Genomic DNA, 20,267 nt, shown 5'->3' with positions numbered 1-20,267 from the left:
TGCATCATTTTAGGGCCCTAATTACATTACAATGACAAATATCAATGGTGACAACAGCAATAACCTACATCCTTTAATGGCTGTGCTGGAAAAGGAGTTTGGGCCTCACGCCATTAGATTAGACTCAGTTTCAAAACATAGGCCATTAGAAGTGTGTGTCCACAGTATTATTGGCTGATCACTGAAGCCCAGTGGAAAGGCCTGTAAATAAATGATGCCTCCCAAAAGCTGGGTCCTATGGGACAAAAGAAGCAAAATTAGATGACCGTGAAAGCAGCAGTGTTTCCGAGGCAACTTTAGCTTTCAAAGTGAGGAATGGCCGGCTTAATTTTATGAAATCACACACACATATCCCACCCCCCTGCTGCCAATTAGCCTGACCATGAAAATCCATTGGCATGACAACTTAAAGAAATTAAGAAGTCTTTTAAACAAAAGGAGGCCTCTAAAGAAAATGTTTGGAAGGCACCCTCCCCCGCTTTTCTGTTATGTGTGTGTGTTAATATACATGAATTGATAAAATAACTTTTCTACATTTATTTTTAAGAAACTACAGATTTTTTTTTTCATAGTTGTCAGACTTAAGATAGCCTAGATCTAAAGTTAAAGGAGCCAAATAAATGTCTCTTGGTCTTTATTTTGCCAGCAGAGTAAGTTTCCTTAGAGTAGTTTTTATTGCCTAGATTATGCAGGCAAACTAAAGAACTCAGTTTTCTTATGTGCCCACACATTTTTCAACCCTCCTAGCAAGGGACTATTTTATTTATGTAAACAACATAATGAGGAAAATATGCTTGGCAGATGGTTCTAAGCATTAGAATCATCAGTTTGGTCTGCCCCAAAGTGTCTCATTATCTTTTATTCTCTCCCCCTCCACCTCTCCCTACAAAAAGTTTAACAACCAAATGCCTTTGAGATGCCGTGCTTTTAGACTGGCGAATGCCCGTCTATTTTCTCAGCTCACACTGGAATTTCACCCCTAACCACTGTGGTATGTGTTCATCCAGGCTGGAGAGTGATTTGGTGATTCCCATTGCAGCTTTTCATGGTGGTTTAAGCATTCTTAAAGGAGAGCTAAATGCTCCATGGGGCCAGTGCCATAAATTAAATCAGGTCAGCACAGTTGGGTCCTTACTCACGTCTGCTTGTTGGTGCCGGGTTTTTGTCCATCCTGTTAGGAATGCAGAACTAGAATGGAAAGCTTGGGTTTTGAAACTTTATGGTAAATTTGTGTTTACTCTTGCCTGGCAGAGTTTTTAAGGTGCTGGCATTTAGAAGATTGCTTAGCTGTAAAGTCAGAAGGACTGCTGGTGAAAGAAGGAAACCTAGGTTGCACAAGCAGAGTGTCACTGTCATTCTGGTAATGACTTAGTAAGAAAAAAGAGCATTTTGTCCTCTTACAAAATGAGGAACTGACCCTGATGGAATTTATTTTAAGAGTGTCTCAAGAATAGTAATTGCTTTGTTTTCTGTCTCTCAACACCCCTTTTCTTTTGCCCACCCTATCATTAAAATACAAGCTTTTTCATATGTATGTGCATTCAAAAAAAAATTGTTTACATGTCACATGCCAAAGCCTATAAGGAGCCATTTGATAATAGGAATTGTAATGACCATTGGTGAAGCTTTGGGTCACGTTTTAAAGAAAACATAGTGGTGGCCTCCCTTCCTCCCACCCCTCTTTCCACCTTACTCTAGCATCCTATTGGTGTACATTTTTATACTTAAAAAAATTGTTAGAGAAAAATCTCTTATCTGACATTACTCGTACTTTTACAGATAAATAGTACAATGCTGATTGATATTCCCAATGTTAGTCTTCATATACACACATATTGCTTGCTGCTAAGTGTAGGAAGATTTTAGCGTGTTGTAAGCCTCCTCACACAGAAAATCTTGGTGAATACACTGGGAATTTTTATGGTTGAAGAACACGTACGATTCTTCAACAATTAATTACTAAGGATCTGAATTAATGAACTTTTTGGGGTTGGTTAGGTACTGTTCTTTTGGGAGGTTGGGGACTTGATTATAAAATCCCATTGAGTAATAATTGAAGAAGTTGGGATATAGGGAAGAATGTATATTTACTATTTAAATTATAAAAATTTAGTGTTTTATGAAAAAATCACATTAGAATGAATAAGGTCATTGGAGGCTTTTGAAAATTGATTTCCAGTTATGAAAATTAAATTCCATTTTATGTTGTCCTAGTTCTTGAAGATTGACTTTTTAAGATGAATTCTGGTTAATAAATTGTGTTATTAATGTGGCACTGTTGTCCCTGCCTCCCTTTAATGGGCTTGCTGATGAGTTTTCCTCTTCCTTATGAAATACACCAGCCAGAATATAAAGTGTGTTTTAATATCATCCTGTTAATATTTTGGGAATTTGTAACAAGCTGACTGTTCTCTTTATTGCTTTCCTTTCCTTTTTTTTTGTTTTTGCTTTTTTGCAGGCAGAGATTGTCAAGAGGCTGAACGCTATCTGTGCACAAGTCATTCCTTTCCTGTCCCAAGAGGTAAGGCAGTCGGTTTCAGGCACTGGGCTAAAAGGTGCCATTTCAGTGGTTTTGCAGAAAAGGGATTGTGGGACTGATGCTTTGGCCTTCTCAGTTTCTTGGTGTTTATATTGCACATTTCTAAGATACAGTGTTTGTATTCCAACTTCTACACCTTCTCCAACTTCTGTGTTCAGGGGAACACAGTTGTGTTTATATAATGAAATATTTTCTAATGTGCAAAGGAGAATTCAGTTAAAATATTTAGATGTCGTTGGACAATGTAGTGTTCCTCAGAATTAGGACTGTTTGCCTTAATGGCATCTAATAGGGGAGATTGAAAAATTGCCCAGAGGACAAAAGTTTGTTCTACGTTTGTGTTACTGGGCAGTAGGAGTTGACAGAAAACTTACCATATAAAAAGTACTTTATATAGTAAACAAACTAACATAACTTTTGGCTAGCAGCTCTTAAAAAGTTACTTATTATTACTCGATGAAGTCTTTATATTGCCTGTGTATTTGAGAAAAGATATGCAAGACAGACTCAGTGAATTCATTGCTCTGAGTGCCCCGACTTCATTCATGCCAGGGCCAGCTTGCGGCTCCCTTGCTCTCTCACTCGCCTCCTGTGGCCGTGCACACTGTCCACAAATGCACACACATTGGAATGAGGGGTGGCAGTGCACAGTGTCCACAAATGCACACATGTTGGAATAAGGGGGTGCATTCCTAGTGCGTGGTGGCTTCTATGTGGCTTTTTTTTCTTTTTGTTTGCTTACTTGCTTTTGATAGTTGCAAAGTTTAGGTGAACGTGCTGGAAAGGGATGACTTTGCTTCCAGAGTACGGAATCCTTCATTGCTCAGGGAAGATCAGCTGTGAGAAGAAGCTAACTAAAGAAATACGTGCATGTTTTGCAGCCACAGTGCTATATGTCGTGGGATAGAAGGCACCGAGGCACTGGCCTCCTACCCTTCAGTTCTTTTTTGTTGTGCTGCTGCTTTTCTACAGAGCGGTTCATTGCCTGCCTACCAGTGGGCATGAGCTAATGATGTTAGAGTGCTGCTGGTATTTGTGTATGCATGTATGTTAAAGAGATGTGGAATCCTCTGTGACTTCTCATTTGGTCTGAACTGGGTTATACCTCAGGAACCATGGGTACCTTTCATTGGCGCCATATAAATAAATAAATAATAAATCACACACACACACACACACACCTCCTTTAGGGAGCTCATATCCACCAACCCTGGACCTAAGTTAAAATCCTGAATTCAAATGCTCTTCTGGATTGCAAACAGCAAAGGATGTATAGTCTTTCTCCCCCTTTAGTTGTTACCACAAAACCACCACCCACTATATTCCCATTTACCTGTGTCCACTCAGAATTTGCTTGTGATGACTAGGTTAGATGGAATGGCGAAGGGCAGTCAAGGGGCCTGATTGCATTTCTTTAGGAAGGCCTGGGTGCCCTTTGCCCACTCCAGATCAGTGCGTGCTTCTTCTTACTTAAAGCAGCTCTGCTTTATGGAGATGGAGAATGGGAAGAATGGGCAACCCACAGAGCTGTAACCAGGCCGAGGAGTCACAGCCAACCAAGGCAGAAGGCAAAGTTTGAATTATCCCTTGGGTGGCATTAGGCCTCTGCAGGCACAGAGCTCTCATATGTAATCACCAGACAGCTTCTTCCCATGGCATTGTTGCAGGATCTGTGGTGTTTCGTTTAGAAGTGGAAGGAGGTCTTGGGGGTGTGGGTGGAGCTGATTTGCCAGTAGGTTGTTTTCCCACGTGAGTTATGTTGTTTGTGGAAGCAGGCCCAGTAGGAACAAAATGTGTAATGGTAGATGGTGCTGAGCAAGACTGGACTGGAATTAATTGGCTGAGAAAGTTGTACCCTGTAGAAGAAAGCCATGGGGGAGATACTGGCGGCTCTTTTTCTGCTTTAGGCTGGGAGCAGGTAGGCATCGTAATCTTACCATTCACTGTTTATTTCCCCACTACTTTTGACATTTCTTGGTTGAAATCCTTGATTCATGTGTAATGAATGACCCATGTCATGGTTTTTTAAATCCTAATTCTGTGTATATCTCTCACTCTGTTTACTTTGGATTTAATTGGCTTTTTTTTTTCCAGGTTCCCAAGTTGTGTTTATAGCTTCTAATGTGTGGGCCACAGACATGTTTGTTCGTGTCCAATCCAGTCCTCTCTGATGTTTTGTGTCTGAACATTGCCCACCTTCTTCCTCTTCTGGGCATTCTGTGAGCATCAGACTCTTCGTCTTTACCCTGAGGCCAGATGGACGGAATCTGGAGGGAGGGGAGGGGAGGGGGCAGGTTATTAGAAGAAGATGAATTCTATTTCCTGTCTCTTCAGAGGCATGGAAAATCACTCTTGCATTGCTGCGAGCCTCACTGGGAGCCAGGGTTGAAGGCTCTTAATCTGATCTTTTAACACCAGCTCTCTGCATGACAATCTCACTGCCAAAATGGCAGCTGCGGTATTAGAATTTATTTTAAAATGTTTTTATTTAAAAATTAAATGATTACATTTAGAGAAAGAAAAAACATTCCCTGAAGATTAGTGTATAAGCTATAGGGTAATGGTTGGAGAGATTTTTGGAATTTAACAGAAACAAGAGATAAATTTACATACATGTAGATGAAGTCTACTTTTAAGTTAGCCCCCATGAGCTGATTAATGTGCCTGTTAATGTTGCTTGTGTCTCATGTAACACATTTTCTAAAATTAAAAACTATAGTGCTGAATGTCAACTATTAAATTTAGTTTTAACTGCAAGACTTTGTTTTACAAATAAATTGTATAACTGTAGATCAAAGGTACTTGATGTGTGTCTGTAGGTATAATAATCACAGAAAAAAGTATTTTTCCATTAGATTTCACTGAGGTATTTTTTAAAAATTAAAAAAATTGGAGTTAATATATATTTTAATGATGTGCTTGTTGCACTCACATACGACTACTTCCAAAGTCCGAGGCATTAAACAAAGATATTGCTAACTGTTGTCATTACAGCGAGTAAGGATCACTGATAATTCTTAAATTTTATAGGATCCCTAATACCAGAATTTAGAGAAACCTTATAAGTGAATCTTTACCTGTCAAAAGCTTTTTTTTCCCCTTCCTCTTTTCTTTTGGGTTTTAGGAATGGGTAGAGACTAATCTATATTCTGCCGCCCTCGAATTTCTTCTTTAAAAGGCAAATCTCAAAGTGGTAAGTGGGAAGCTCTCCTCTATCCCACTTTGGGTCTCATTTGCAGGGAAGGAATTATAAATAATCAACTCCCTGTTGGCAGTTTCATAAGCCAGAGATGCCAGGATGATGACAGTCAGATCTGGGTCAGGTCTTAGCCTCCCTGTTACAGATTGAGTGGCTTACTATAGCCAAGTTAAGTTGGGTGACCTTTAGCAAGTGATTTGCCTCTCTAAGCCTCAGTTTCCTCATTGTATGATGAGGTTAATAATAGCATGGAACACATGATCACTTTGAGGATTATTTGGGATTATACACATGCATCTTAGCACATAGTAAGCACCTCTTGATGTTTACTAGCAGTAGTGCTAGCTGCAACAGCAGCAAAGCTCTAGATTTCCTTGTAAGTGGACTTGGAGCCCTCCCTCCCCTTTTTAGTCATTGCTTTTTGGAAGACTGAGTTTTCTTCCTCTCTAATGTCCTTCTGACAAAGGGAAAAAAATGTAAATTAAAACCAAACCAGGGTTGACACTAGCTGGAAATCTCAGTGAGGCATTAGGTAGCCTCCAAAATGATTCTTGTTTAGCTCCAAAAACTATTTTTCCCATTTAGCAAACACCTGTGTCTCCCCAGGCAGCAAGCAGAGATCTATCCATAAGGTGACAGCTTACAAGGTGCTCGGCCTGTAGTGCTCACCTCAGAAGAACAGTGGCTTTGGATGGGGTCTGTGTTTTACCCACAAAGCTATATAGAAAAACAAACTTCATCCAGTTGGGATCTGGCTGTTTTCAAAATATACCTGGTTGCTTAGCTGAAGTTGGTTTTGTTTTTACACGTAGTATATGTGGACGGAGTCTTTTTTTCACAGTAATTTCAGGATATTGCTTTTGTAGATCTTCAGACATTATGGGCCCTTAGCAAAATTGAAGGGTGCCAGTAAGTAGACATGTCGCTGGTGTTCCCCTCCTCCTTTTCCAAGAACATACCTGTAAGGGGGAATCTAATACAGACTGAAAACTGTATGCCACTTGTTACACTCTGGCAGCAGGGTACAGTGTTTCTGCTAATTTGGCTTTGTGTTGGGAAAGTTGATCTACCTGAGCCTTAATATTCTTATAGAATGATGGGAATAACCTCATCTTTATAGTGTGTAGTATATGTACTGAAATGTAAAGCACTTGTGATAGAAATGCCAGTTTTGTTTTGTTTTCCTTTTACTGAAGAATGGATCCTATTCCAGCTTATTTTGGGTCCTAAGACACTTGGAGAGAAAGGACTTAGTAAAAAAGTGGGAAGAGTTCAAGGTAATTTCAGAGCGAGCTAGCTGGCAGAGTTTCTATGAAGTTAGCTAAGTCTTGCAGTTTAGGGGCTACTTCCAGCAGCTGGCAGGTGGCTCTACACAGATTATCATTCAGAAAGAGAGGGATACTTTATTTTTTGGTAAAGCAGTAAGTGTGGATTTACCTACTAGCTTAAACATTAAATATTAGGCACATTCTGAGGACCTGATTTAGAGGATACTTGTGTCTTTTGTATGCTTATTTGCCTAGATAATAAAATTGCTTATTTTTGAGACGGGCAGGGTATGTTTCATGGTGATCAACAAGGTATTCCTAAGACCTTTGAGAACTTCAGACTCCTGGTAGGCTACAGGTGAAAATTTATTATAGTTGAAAATCTTCCTTCCTCAGGGTACAGTTGTATTTTTCAGAAACTTGCTGCTGCTCTAACAAGGAACAGACAGAATTCATTGGAAGAGTTATGTTGTGTTCGAGACAGCGTGATAAGAACCTGAGGGTCAAGCAGACCTAGAGCCCAGTCACGACTCACCACTTACTTCCTTTATCATGGTGGGCAAAACACTTCTTAGGCTGCAGTTTCCTCATCCATATACTGGGAAACCTGTACTGTATACCTGCAATATAGGGTTGTTATGTGTGGATTAGTGACAGTGTAGTGAACCTAGCTGGGTATTTGACTACTTCAGCAGATCAAAGGAATAGTGGTTAGTTAAGTTGTAAAAGCTTGTTTTCTCTCACAGAACAGTGTGCAGAGAAGCTGCTGTGGCTAATTTGGTGGCTCCATGATGTTGGGAACCCAAGTTCCTCTTGTGTTGATGCTTATTATCACTGACACCATCATATCTCTATCCTGCCCCAGCCAGGAAGGGGAAGACCAAGGGCATGTGGTTCCCCCATGCCTCCCGGGACATGACGTTGGAAGATGTTTATATTTTTGCTCACTTTGCAATGAACGGTGCCTAGTTACCTGCCCACAGCTAGCTGCAAGGGAGACTTGGAAATGCTGTCCTAGTTCAGTTGCCTTTCCACTCACTAAACTTTTTACTAATGTAAGAGATGGGATATCAGAGGACAACTTAGCAATATTTTCTAGACCTCATGCTATGCATAAAATAAAATAGTGGCTATTATTATTATTGTCATTGTTGATTTGAAGGGAAGTCATATTAAGCCAGTTGTGTATCTTTGTATGAAAACCTCTAGGTCTGCTCTGGCTGGTGTGGCTCCGTGGATTGACTGCCAGCCTGTGAAATAAAAGGTCGCCAGTTCAATTTCCAGTTAGGGCACATGCCTGGGTTGCAGGCCAGGTCCCCAGTGGGGGGTGTGTAAGAGACAACCAACTGATGTATCTCTCATGCATCGATGTTTCCCTCCCCCTTTTTATCCCTCCCTTCCTCTCTTTACAAAAAAAAAAAAGAAAGAAAGAAAAAAACTCTCGCTCTGATTTTATGATCAGTACAACTCGTATTTTAATTTATCACAAAATAAAAATAATCCATAGTTCTTATTATAAAAGTCTCCTCCAAAGTATGAATTGTAAGGAAAGGAACACCCAGCAGGTATTGTTTAGCATTCGTGTATTCACAGGGGGTGAAAAGGAACCCATATGAACAGTTACGGGCCCTGTGGCCTACGTGCACAGCCTATATTTATGCCTGTAGTTTTCAAAATACAGAGGCTGTTAAAGACACCTCTCATTTGAAGGGTGGAATGTAGCAGATCACACATAGGCCTGCCCTATTTTGTAGTAAACTGGCTAGAAGGAAAATGCTACTTTACTGGAAGTTACTGTTAAGAGAATCTCTTCTCATGAGTGGACCATTTTGCAAGACCCTGATTTAGAACTTTCCCCCTTACCTATGTCAGACATCTAGACATATTCTTGTGAATATGTATTGTCTTCGATCTGGAGAAAATGGAGTACAGAATTTTGACAGCCCTCCCCCCAGAAATCATAAAAAATATATTGGATAAGTCACTCTGCTTTGTGAATTATAAGACATCTCAGAAAAATTAGCTTAGGTTAACTGTTTTGCAGCACTAGACTCGATCCATTTTAATGTCTTAGGCCTCAAAGCATTTCCAGACCACAGAATGAAGTAACCTGAAATATGTGTGCTTATGGAGAGAGAGAAAGAACATAAAAGCGGTTCCTTATGACCAGTGGCTTCCTAGTTCCCATTTATTAAACCCCTGGTCATCGTTACCTTTGGAGAAATAGCATTCATCTTTAACCTTGTTTTCAGCAGGTAGTTACAACTTGTTTCAGTGCCGTGGAGAATGGATATTCCCCTACTCCCCAACTTTTGTGTAATTCCATAGCTGTTGTCTTATTCTTTGAGTTACTTCAGCAGAAACGGGGCTGCATAGAGGTTGGTGGAGGAGCCCTGGAGTAGAGTCCTGGTGGAACCCAGCTTGAGGGCTGGGGTTTACAGTGAGCGCTCTTTTTCCTTGCATCTGTAAATATTGATTTAACAAATGAAATAAAGAATTCAAGTCATTCTTTTGACCATATTTAACAACTAGAAGAGAAATTTTTAGCTTCCTTGTATTTACCTAGGGAAAGAGAACATCCCAACTTGAATGCTCTCCGATGCAAATTTAATTTTAACTCAGAACTTGGGATTCATTGTCCTCTTAGCTGTTGTGATGATTAGTACTAAGTAGTTAGAGTTTTGTTTTAGAATTCTGTAGGTTTATTTGGGTGCTCTACATTGCATTTAAATAATAGAAAATAATACACAATTACGTGATCATGATTATATGCATTTATATAGATTCTAATTCAAACAGGTTAGAATAACTAGTCAAGTCAAATGATCTGTGAATCTCTATTTTGGACATGCCATTAATTTGGTCCTTTTAATTTGATGGTAAAAAACACCCTTTCTACATTATGAGATATGGGTGTAGCTCAGACGCTATTATTGATTTGGCACCTGGGTTAAAATGCTACTGAATTACTCTGAACCACATTTTGCATGTATAGAATAATTATAAAATAGACATTGGAAAACGATCAGTTACTTTCGTATTGTGCCTCAGGGAGGAAATGAACAAAATACAGTGGGTTACATGCACTGGTGGCAGTGTTCTCGCCTCATAATGGCACCAGGTTAACTCGTCTTATTGCTTGTTAACTTTGTAAGGAAATCAATGGCTTGTGATAACATGGTTTGATGTAGGAGAGGTTGGCGGAAATCACCAGAGATCCCCTGATAAGTATGCAGTGACACCTGGAAGACCACCTTCAGAAATCATTTATTAAGTGTCAGCAGCCTCCACAGTGTCATCTGCTTCCCAGTCAGGGTCATTTTTGTCCGTGTTGGTTAATGTATCATGACAGCATTGTATACCTAAGGAATGTCGTAAAATGACTAAGTACACCTGGATTGGGGCTTAGGGGATTTGGTCCAGTTTTCCGATTCTCGCATTGCATAACTTCATTAACAATTTTTTTCTCACAATACTGAATGAGGCATCAGAGAGAATATTCCTGTCCTGTTTCCGTGGCTGACCGATTGGCTTGTTCTGCATGATTATGTGTTTTGGTGACAATTGGATGTTGGGTGAGAACTTGGTGGGTGACATGATGGCCTGCTTGCCCTCCGCAAGTGAAAAGATGGGTCTCAGTAGGGGGGTAGGGGGGTCTTTATTCATCACAGGTTTAAATGTAGCCTTCTTCCCGAAGGCAGCAGTGCCACTCCTCATCCCTATGTGTCTAAAAGAGTGAACTGCATTTGAGAAACTGGCTAATTTTTTTTACTTTCAGTTAGGTAGTGATTAGCTTATTACAGGAGCTAAGCTTTAAAATACTTTAAAGTGGGCCTGCTTTGGACAATATAACCATAGCCACAAGTGGCTGTTTAGATTTAATTTAAAATTAATTAAATAAGGTTAAAAATTCCGTTCCTCAGTCACAGTAGCCATTTAACCGCTCTGGTTCCACCCATGTGTAGTTACCATATTATTGGTACAGACCTAGGAAAGTTCCAGCATTGCAGGGAGTTCTCTTGGAAAGCAGACTGGTAGAGCTTATTGGATACATCAGTAAAGAATTCCTTGCCCCAGGGTCAAACCCAAACCCCAAGGTGTGCTCCTGAGAGCTTTAATGCCAAATTCCAGGGCCGAAATTTTTTGGAAAGTTTTGCATTCATACTCACTCTTTGAGAGTTGAAGCCTAGAGTAGTTTACCAGGTATTAGCCAAATTAAACCTGGTGGGATTGGCTGGTTATTTTGTAATACCTAATTTCTTATGGGACTAACACTTATTAGAATACCATTTAGAAAAGGCTGACTTGAGTTTTGGTGAAATTTAAAGCTTATTCGTGTCAATAAACACGGTAGAGTTGCTGAAAAAAGGCCCAGCAGGATTTCACTGTGACCTACTAGACTTGGAGTAACACTCAGATTTGAGCTGCTCAGCCTTGTTTGGAGTATTGTGTCTAGTTGCACTGAGCACAGCCAGAGGAGTAGCTAGAAGAATGAGTGGCCTGGGGGTGTTCAACCTGGAATGCAGAAAATCGAAAGCATGCATTATGCCATTCTCAAATATTTGAAGTACATTCCAATGGAGGAGAATTTAGAGGCAAAACACTGGTCCAGTGGGAAGAAGTTTCTACTCTGTTAGGGTCCTTTATTCCTAAATGGAAAAAACTTATCCATGAGGTCCTGTATTTTTTGGACTACAAGACGCACTTCCCCCCAAATTTGGGAGGAAAATGGGGGTGTATCTTATAGTCCGAATGTAGCTTAACCTGGCTCGTGGGGGGTGGGGGCGTTATTTATGTTAATAAATATTTTACCACATTTTTTTGCTTCAAAAATTTTTTTCCTATTTTCCTCTAAAACCTAGGTGCGTCTTATGGTTTGAAAAACACAGTAGTTAAGTTACCTTTCAAAGAATGTGTGACCAAGGAAAGACAGACTGACTACTCTTTAGAGTACGATAGAGGACATTTATCTCTTGGATATAGTAATGGCCTTTGTCCTGTAGTTGGCATAGCAGTGCCACCATTCCAATTCCCTGAGCCCAGGCAGCATTTGGAAATATGGAGAGACTTTTTGGTTGATTGGTTGGTTGGTTGGCTGGTTAGTTGTTAATAGCTTGAGGACTACTAGATTCTGGGTCTCATGATTTCTAAAGGTTCTTTCTAGTTCTGAGGAAGCGGCTTTTTTGGTACATGTGGCTAGCGATTCTTATTAGCAAAAGGGTATTTGGTTCAAGTTCTAAGTTTATCTTTCACCCTAGGATATTGGATTAGCCCTCTAACTTTGCTTCCTCTAATCTGTTTCACTTCCCTGGCATCCATCTTCTTACTGTTACCAGGTATTTCGTACTAAAATGCAGAAATGATAGCACTCAGGTGCTTAAACATTTGTAATTAAGAAAAAATGTCTTACTGGGGTAAAGTTCAGCTTCTTCGCATGGTTGTGTTCGGCCTTCTCTGTTTGACCTCCTCCTGCTGTACTGATTCCACTTCCCACTAGTATGTGGTTTGTAGAGTATGTACGCATATGCCGGACTCAGGTGACTTCACCCACTTGCCTTTGTTGTTTCTTCTGTGAATACCTCTTCCACTTTAAAGAGTTTGGCACTAAGTCTTGCCATTTTCAAGAAGGCCCTCCACATCCAACCTGCCTTTTCTCTCCCAACTTTTCCCTACCTTGCATGCTTCTCCAGACGCACGTTCTTTCTCTTCCTCAATAGATAAGCTCCTTTCTCCTTCAGGGAATTTGCTGAGATACTCCCTCTCCCTGGAATTCTTTTCTCCTTGCTCGTCATCCACAGGACTCTGCAAATCCGTTCAGTCTCAGTTGTTGGGTCAGCTTCCCTAAGGAATCTTCCCCCAGGCCTGAGTTTCAATTAGAATATTTCCCTGACAAGTGTTTACATAGCATCTTGTAATTCTCTTCATGAAAGTTATCTTCTAATTGTAATTACAGAGCCTCTTGAGTATTATCAGTTCACCAAGTGTCTTGTTCATTACTCTTATCTCACTTCCTACTATAATGCCTGGTACATAGTAGGTGCTAAATAAATACTTAATGAATAAGAAGACAAATCCATTGCTGATGCCCCAGGAAGTGTGCTTTTGTCCTTACTTTCTATAATCTTCCTTAGTATTTTACACCCTGCATTCCTGTATGTCTGAGAGTTCTTGGAGTAGAGGGGTAATTAATTATTTGTTGCTCACTGTTGGAGCTCCATGTGTCAGGAACCTCATTGTTGTTCATCGTGAGGACCCTGCTTCATTTTACCTCTGTGCCCTTACTACCCTTTCACTGTCCCTGTTAGTAAGTGGGGACATTAAAAAAAAATTCTAAGTTGTTGTAGAGGGTTTTGTTTTTAAATTACTGTTTTTATTAAAAGCACCATTATCTATTGTCAAGCTCCAGAGTATTGGCATGGCAGGTATCGTCATCGTAATCTCTGGAGAAACATGCATTAAACACCTGTTATACACATATTTGTGGTTTGTGAAGGTCTGTTTCTTAGCAGGCTTTCTTGGATTTCAGGCTTATATTGTTTATATTTTCAGTACATGTCCTGAACAAATGCAAAAAATAATTTTATGATGAAAGTAAGCAATTGATTTAATGTATAGAATTTCACTTACTGACCATTCTTTCCCAACTGTACTTGTATTCCTTAAACCATAGCATTTTATTGAGATATAATTTATACATCATAAAATTCATTCATTTTAAGTGTACAATTCAATGATTTGTAGTAAACTTACAGAATTGTATAACCATAGCCACAATATAGATCGTTTTTTAAAGGATTCTTTAAAAACTATAAATCACAGTATTTTAAATAATAAACAGTAAATAATTGTTTTTTTTTTCTCTCTCTCTTTTCCAAATCCCTATTAGAGGAATCCTGTGCGCCCGCCCCGCATCACCTTTGGCTTATTCATACGTTCTTAGTGGTGTTTCATTTGGTGGTACTGTGTAAAGTTCAGATCGGGAGCTTATATCTGAGTGAGCAGCGTGAGCAATAAAAGAGGCCAAGAGGTGCCTTAACGCAGGTTACTGGGTCTAGAGTGGCTGTGGTCACAACTTGTGGTGAGGTGGCAGAGGGGAGAAGCAGGAAGTAGGAGAGGAAATGAGCTGTAGGGTGGAGTGGGAGGAGAAGAACAGATGGGGAAGGGGAAGAAAAGGGGAAGAGGTGGCAGAAATAATGGGAAAGCCATCATGTTTCTAAGAAGATGTGAAAAACTCGCTGTATTTTCTGATTCATAGAGGTTTGCAATTTGAACATGGAAAAAATGCCTCCTTTGGGTCAGTTTGTAAGAGTGCTTTGGCCTTCTACTTTGTGTTTGTTTTTTCTTTTATTTGCCCCTACTCTGAGTTTTCATTTTCACACCTTATCTGGTGCACGCTTCTTTAGTCTCTGGTATAATGGTGCCGTGCTACTGAGTGAGCAATGTCAGGGTGTTTCTGGTGCTTTCAGAGCACATCGGGGAGGAGGCATTCTTTGCATTAGCGAGCTTCTGTTCAAAAGGTCCTTCCTTAAACAACAGATGATTCACAGTTGTAAGCAGAAATAGGGAAGTAAAATGCTGAACTACAGGTAAAGTTTAGATGTGGCATAACGTGGCCATCGCCACCAGAGATGGGGAAGGAACTGAATCATGACTTCACTGTCATTTTAGCTTTTTAACAAGAGCTTCTATAGGAATATCAGATGTCAGTGTTATGGTTCACTGATGTGTTTCTGGTTTTCTCCATAAATACATTTGATTTTAATGCTGAGCCAGAAAGATACCCCCACTGCCTAAGGCATCTGAGCTTATCTTGGCAGTTGGAATCCAGTTTATGAAGCAAGAGTTGAACTATCTTTATGTGGAAAGGCTCAAACTAGATATATTTTCTGCATTCTGTCTTAATGGAACTTGAATGCTTAATATAAAGAAGCTGTTGTCTTAGTAATATGGAGATATTTCAGTAGTATAGACAAAGGGCAGAGAGGAAGAGTTGCTTAAAAGCCTTTGTTGAATGAATGGATGCATGAATAGAATGGATGATATACATGTTGCATGTGTGTGCATATGGTCCTTGAGCCTTGTGTGCATATGGTCCTTGAGCCTTTGGTTTTTTGGAAATTTTGAGCAGTAATTGTTGAATTTCAATAATTGTTGAAAATAAAAGGTGGAAAAGTCCATAAAATTTTCTGTTCATATTCTCACTTTGGGTAGTAGATAAATCCCAGAGTTGTCCTGTGTGTTGTCTTTTTCTCTGCTTTCCAAGTACTGCCATTTTCCACTACTCTGACAACCATATTACCTTAAATCTATACATGAGCTCTGTACTTGGCGCATAGTAGGCACTCAGTAAACATATATACTCAGATTGGCCTGAAGGGAAAACTACTATTCCTGGTTGTTTTATTGGTTGTGCCTCTCTTCCTTCTAGTGTTCTCACAGATCTTTAGGATTTTTACTTTATTTAGAGAAAGAGAGAAATGATTTCACTTTGGCAAATATTTTATTAAAGAGTAAGGAATGGGCAGATATATCTATAAAGATTTTAGGAGTGCTTCTTAAGCCCTTGTTTTAAAACTCTTAAAATTAAAAAAAATTTCAAAGGTGTATTTAATGTTCAGAGTTTATGAAAAGCTTCAAATACAGTGATCTACTATTTGACATTTTTCTTTCCATTCGTTATAGACAAAAAATACATGTTTCTGTTAGAGTGAAAAAACTACATGGAGATAAGTAACTTAAAGCGGTTTCCTCTCCCACATCACCTTCCCCACCATCTCTGCCGCTATACAGCTTGGAGGTGGAATGGTGGTCAACTTAGTTCATCTCAGTAACTATTTATTTGAGTGTTTTGGAATGTTATACCAGGTAGCTCAAGGGGAGTTTCATGTTTAACTGATGGCTTAGCTCTTTGTATGTATTATGTAGTATGATAGCTGAGCTTCATATTCACTTAAAGCAGTAAAGAAAGTCAGGTACATTCTCAGCCGAGATCACCCCAAACAAGACTCTTCCCAGGCACACAGAGGTACCTGTTTTCACAGCCCAGTCCCTTTGACTCTTCCTTCTCTAAACCTAGTTAAAAGAAGTCCAAAAGAGACTTCTTTTAGACCAAATCTGAGCATGCAGATACCAGAGTGTTCAAGTGTATTTAGGTGGGAAAACTATTTACATTTGGGGGCACTTGTGTATGCCCAGATTTGAGTGCCTCCATGCAGAGACTTGTGTGGCATTTAATTTTTTAATGTCACCAAAATTACTAGTATCAGTTCTAGATCATTCTGTGTAGAACTGAATCATGGATACATGGTCCTTTACTATCTATTCTAGTTATTCCCAAAGAAAAATGACTGAAACTTGAGGTTTCAGTTTTTCCATTGCATTTAAAAGAAATACCTGAAGTCATCAGACTTTTCTACTAGTGAGAGTTGTACATTTTAAATCTCTTAAATATGCAGCCCTTCATTATGGGAATTAAGATATGAACACGTTTCACATTTATAGAAGAGACAGAAAGTTTAATTTTATCTTCCTACTAGTGTTTAACAAACATCAGGAGAAATTTTAAAAATAATTATTTATAGAAAATATTTTGAAAATTTTTATGTAGGCGGAAAGGGGGGGGGTACAAAGGAAGCAGGTGAAATGGGTTTTTGTGTTGTCTTGTTAGTTGGTATTAGTCGGAGAGGTTGAGTCTCAGTGTACCACTGACATGAAAGTAAAATTCAAGCAGCTCTACCAGTTGTAAGGGAGCATCCTTCCTGGGGCACAGTGGATGCCCAGTTACCTCTCCACAGTATAGATGCAAATGTACCTTAGGCATTTAGTCATCTACCACCTGGGGCTTTTCTTTGAAATATGAAGACCCCCAAATTCTGTTTTGCGTGTAATTTAAGTTAGAAGACATGTTAGAAAAAGCTATTCTTGACCTACTAGAAAACAAATAATTGTATTCTGTTTCTGATCTTCATTTATAGCACCAGCAACAAGTGGTGCAGGCTGTGGAACGGGCCAAGCAGGTGACCATGGCAGAACTGAACGCCATCATTGGGGTACGTGGCCTTTCCATTTTAGCTCTGATCTTGGTGTTTGTCATCAGCTCTCTAACTCTCTCTTTTTAAGTTTTATTCCATCAAAAGGGCAAAAGGCAGTAGAGGACCACAAAAGGATATTAATCACCCTGTCCTTAATCTCGTGTGAAATATGGGTGGCTACCTTAGAAACTTTGGATCACATTCTCACCAATTCAAGTTGACATGTTCCTGAAAACTCTCCCCTGAGGAGACTAGTCAGTTTTCATAATACTTCTTTCCTTTGCAGTCAGCTTCTGTTGTTAATCTGTACCGGAAAAAGATTCGTGTTGCCCTGATGTTAAAATGAGCTGACTCCTTTTATCTTTCCTCAAATGCACAGAGTATCTTAATATCATTGTTAGTGGAATAAAATATACATTTTGCATCACCCTGCTACTCTTCCCTGTGATGAGTGGTTCTTAAGGGCTAGTGTCCATACGTAGAAAGAATAATACGCAGACAGCACATTTTTGAAAAATCATTGGCCTGTTGAGAAAACCCTTCCTGGTAATAGGAGCATTAATAGTGTTGCATAGAAATCCTGCTGGAGTTCATGGGATTGGGCAGTCACTCTAACTCTACTTATACATGTTTTTGTTCTCCCAGATTAAGGTAACAAATAATGAAATAAGGTGCTAAAACTTAAAAATAAAAGTGAGAAAATTGTAGCTGAAAAAGAACACAATATTCACATCTTTATTTCTCTAGCTGGTGTAGTTCCTTGGGTTATCTTAATGAAGACACTACAACTGTACTTGCCTCTTTCTGCCCCCCCAATACTTTCTTTTGTGTATAGATTATACACAAAAGTCTTCTCTCTTTTCCCCCCTCAGTGTATCAAACACTTTGAAATGCTAATTATTCCATTTACTTTCATTAAAATTCAAATTGCTGAGTGAAGATGCGGATAAGGGTCGCCTGATAATCAATCTGAAGTGAACATATTGCTTCAATTATGTCTCTGTCTTTTAACAGGGAAATCAGAACTCTGGGATGACGCAAAGGTGGTGGAGCAAATAGTCTGATTGAAACTTGTTTTTAATGGGCTATTTTGAGCTCTATTTTGTGCTCCTCTGACCACACAAAAATAGTAGTAAATTAGAGACATAATAAATGGAAAAGTAACCTTTATTTCCTCAGAAGTGCCCCTTCGAAAGAAGAGGCTGAATTCCAACAAGCCACACAGACTCATTTGTCATACATTTTCTTTGCTTGGGGAGTCTGGGGGAGAGGTGAGAGAGGAGCGTATTTCACAATTAGTTATTTCCTAAAATTCCAGAAGACAGCAGTGTATTAAATGTTTTAAAACGTTGACAAAACTTTAAAATTAGCATTGTATGTAAAATGCCAGCTGTGTTGCTGGAAGTGTGTGTTGTGGTCACGTGGGGTGTATTCTGGTTACCACCTCTCCCAGGGTCATGGGAGATAGAACCGGCATTGAAGGAGAATGGGTGGAGCGAGAGCACACTGGCTCTTCTCTGGCTCAGTTGTTCATTGTTTGTTTGAACTCAAATACAGGTATCCATCCTACCTTATGTGTGGTTGACGGTCTTCTGTAGGAAAACATAGCACTGTTTTGTTTCTTTTTCAAGTCTTATTACTGTCTGTACAGTGGAGAGATGAATCTAAATAAAAAACACATTGTTTGATGTTGGAGTTGCTTAAAAATATGAGGGAAGGTATAAAAATCAGAACAAGGTCCCATGCCTTCACATCAAGTATATTCCATTGCTATGTGTTTTGTATCTATTTCATTTTACATACTTTGTTTTGAATGGAATGGCAGATTGCTGTTTCTCGGGGAAAGGGTGATTTATTAGACTATAGCTGAGTAACTGACATAGATTGTGTATATATGGATTTAATTATTAAAATAAAACTAATTTAATTTTGTGACCTAGAAACTTATTTGAAGAACTAACTCAGAGCTGCCTGCTATCAAAGCAGCATGTGCTATAGTTGGTGGATCTGGTGGGAATTCCAAATTATTTGTATACGAGCAGAAAATGAAGTCAAAATCACATAGTCTGACTTCTGAAAAATAGGTTGCAGTAATAGAAAAATAAACCCAACAGTTAAGGGAGCCACAAACCAAGTGAGAAGGAAAGAGCTGGAAAATAAACGCACTTGATGCTTTTCTGCTGCTGCTGCTGTTCTGTCTTTCTGGTCTTTGTTTCAACTCTGGTAGTGCCTGTGTCCAGTAGTTTTCAGAGTTGTAACATTGTGGAATTTTAAATGCAACTGCTATTGCCCTTGGGCATGGCTGAGCTGTGAGGTGCTATTGTTTTGACCTGCTACCAAAAGTGATGAGGGGTCCATTTCGATTTACTTGAGTCTTAGACTGTAGTAGGCAATGATTTTCTGTACCCAGGAGATGAAAATTTTCCTCTCGAGAAGCCAAGACCCATCTAAGTAGGCGCCCGCAGACGTTTAGTTATCACCACATACGTATCTTTTTTTGTATGTATGCACACTATCCAGACAAGCAGTTGTTCTTAGATTTAATGAAATCTGATGAAGCACCTTTTTAACGCAGCAATATTATTCTCCCTTCGTTGGTAAATGAGCCAAACCAGTGATCCATGCCGTTTAAATGCAGAATGCCGAAGTGAGCCCCAAACCTGGAGATGCTGCATGTTCTCCTGACAATGAGCTAGTTGTGCTTAATGGAATGAAACACAGTTATGATGATTTTTTTCACAGGTCATGTTCAGTTTAAAACTGTTGATAGATTGAAGTAAGTTAAATATCACTTATCTCTTATTTATAAGGAAAAAAGCAGGAAAATTCCTGTGTTGTTTTTTATAGTTAATATTTTATGTTTTGTTTAGATTGGTTGTATTTCATGTATCCTTGAAGTCTTCCTGGAGTTCCCCAAATGGGCTGAGGGAATGTTTTGTTTCCATTCTGATCTTGTCATGTGCCCTACTAGCCACTGTGTTTTTCAATTAGAATCTCTGAGATCACACTGTAGGAACAGCACACAAATTGTAGTTTTAAATCAGTAATATGATCTAATTAGAAATGATGTTTTCATTTCCTGTATTATTAAATTGAGTCATCTGACTATCTTAAAATGCTTTTTAAATCCATTACACTATATAATCAGCACATACTGTGTGAATGTGGTTATGCTTAATAAAGGAGGCTGACTTAGGAACCTCATAAAATGTCACCAAAGAAGCTACCAT

The 20,267-nt window shown here is 39.2% G+C and overlaps 1 protein-coding gene across 8 annotated transcripts in view; it reads left to right on the top strand.

Moving 5' to 3' along the window:
• LOC112304410 (transducin-like enhancer protein 4) overlaps window positions 1-20,267 on the top strand; it is a 142,174-nt gene that overhangs the window by 32,566 nt on the left and 89,341 nt on the right. For 4 of the 8 annotated variants that reach the window (XM_053923588.1, XM_053923587.1, XM_045195216.3 and 1 more), the window contains exons 5-6: window positions 2,459-2,521; window positions 16,981-17,055. In XM_053923588.1, coding sequence (XP_053779563.1) covers window positions 2,459-2,521; window positions 16,981-17,055 — 138 coding nt within the window. The remainder of the gene's footprint in view (window positions 1-2,458; window positions 2,522-16,980; window positions 17,056-20,267) is intronic. The other 4 variants (XM_053923590.1, XM_053923589.1, XM_053923591.2 and 1 more) reach the window with 1 other exon arrangement.

The sequence above is a fragment of the Desmodus rotundus genome, chromosome 1 (assembly GCF_022682495.2).
Source record: "Desmodus rotundus isolate HL8 chromosome 1, HLdesRot8A.1, whole genome shotgun sequence".
NCBI classification, from domain to species: Eukaryota; Metazoa; Chordata; class Mammalia; order Chiroptera; family Phyllostomidae; genus Desmodus; species Desmodus rotundus.
This window is presented reverse-complemented; position numbering and strand designations above follow the sequence as displayed.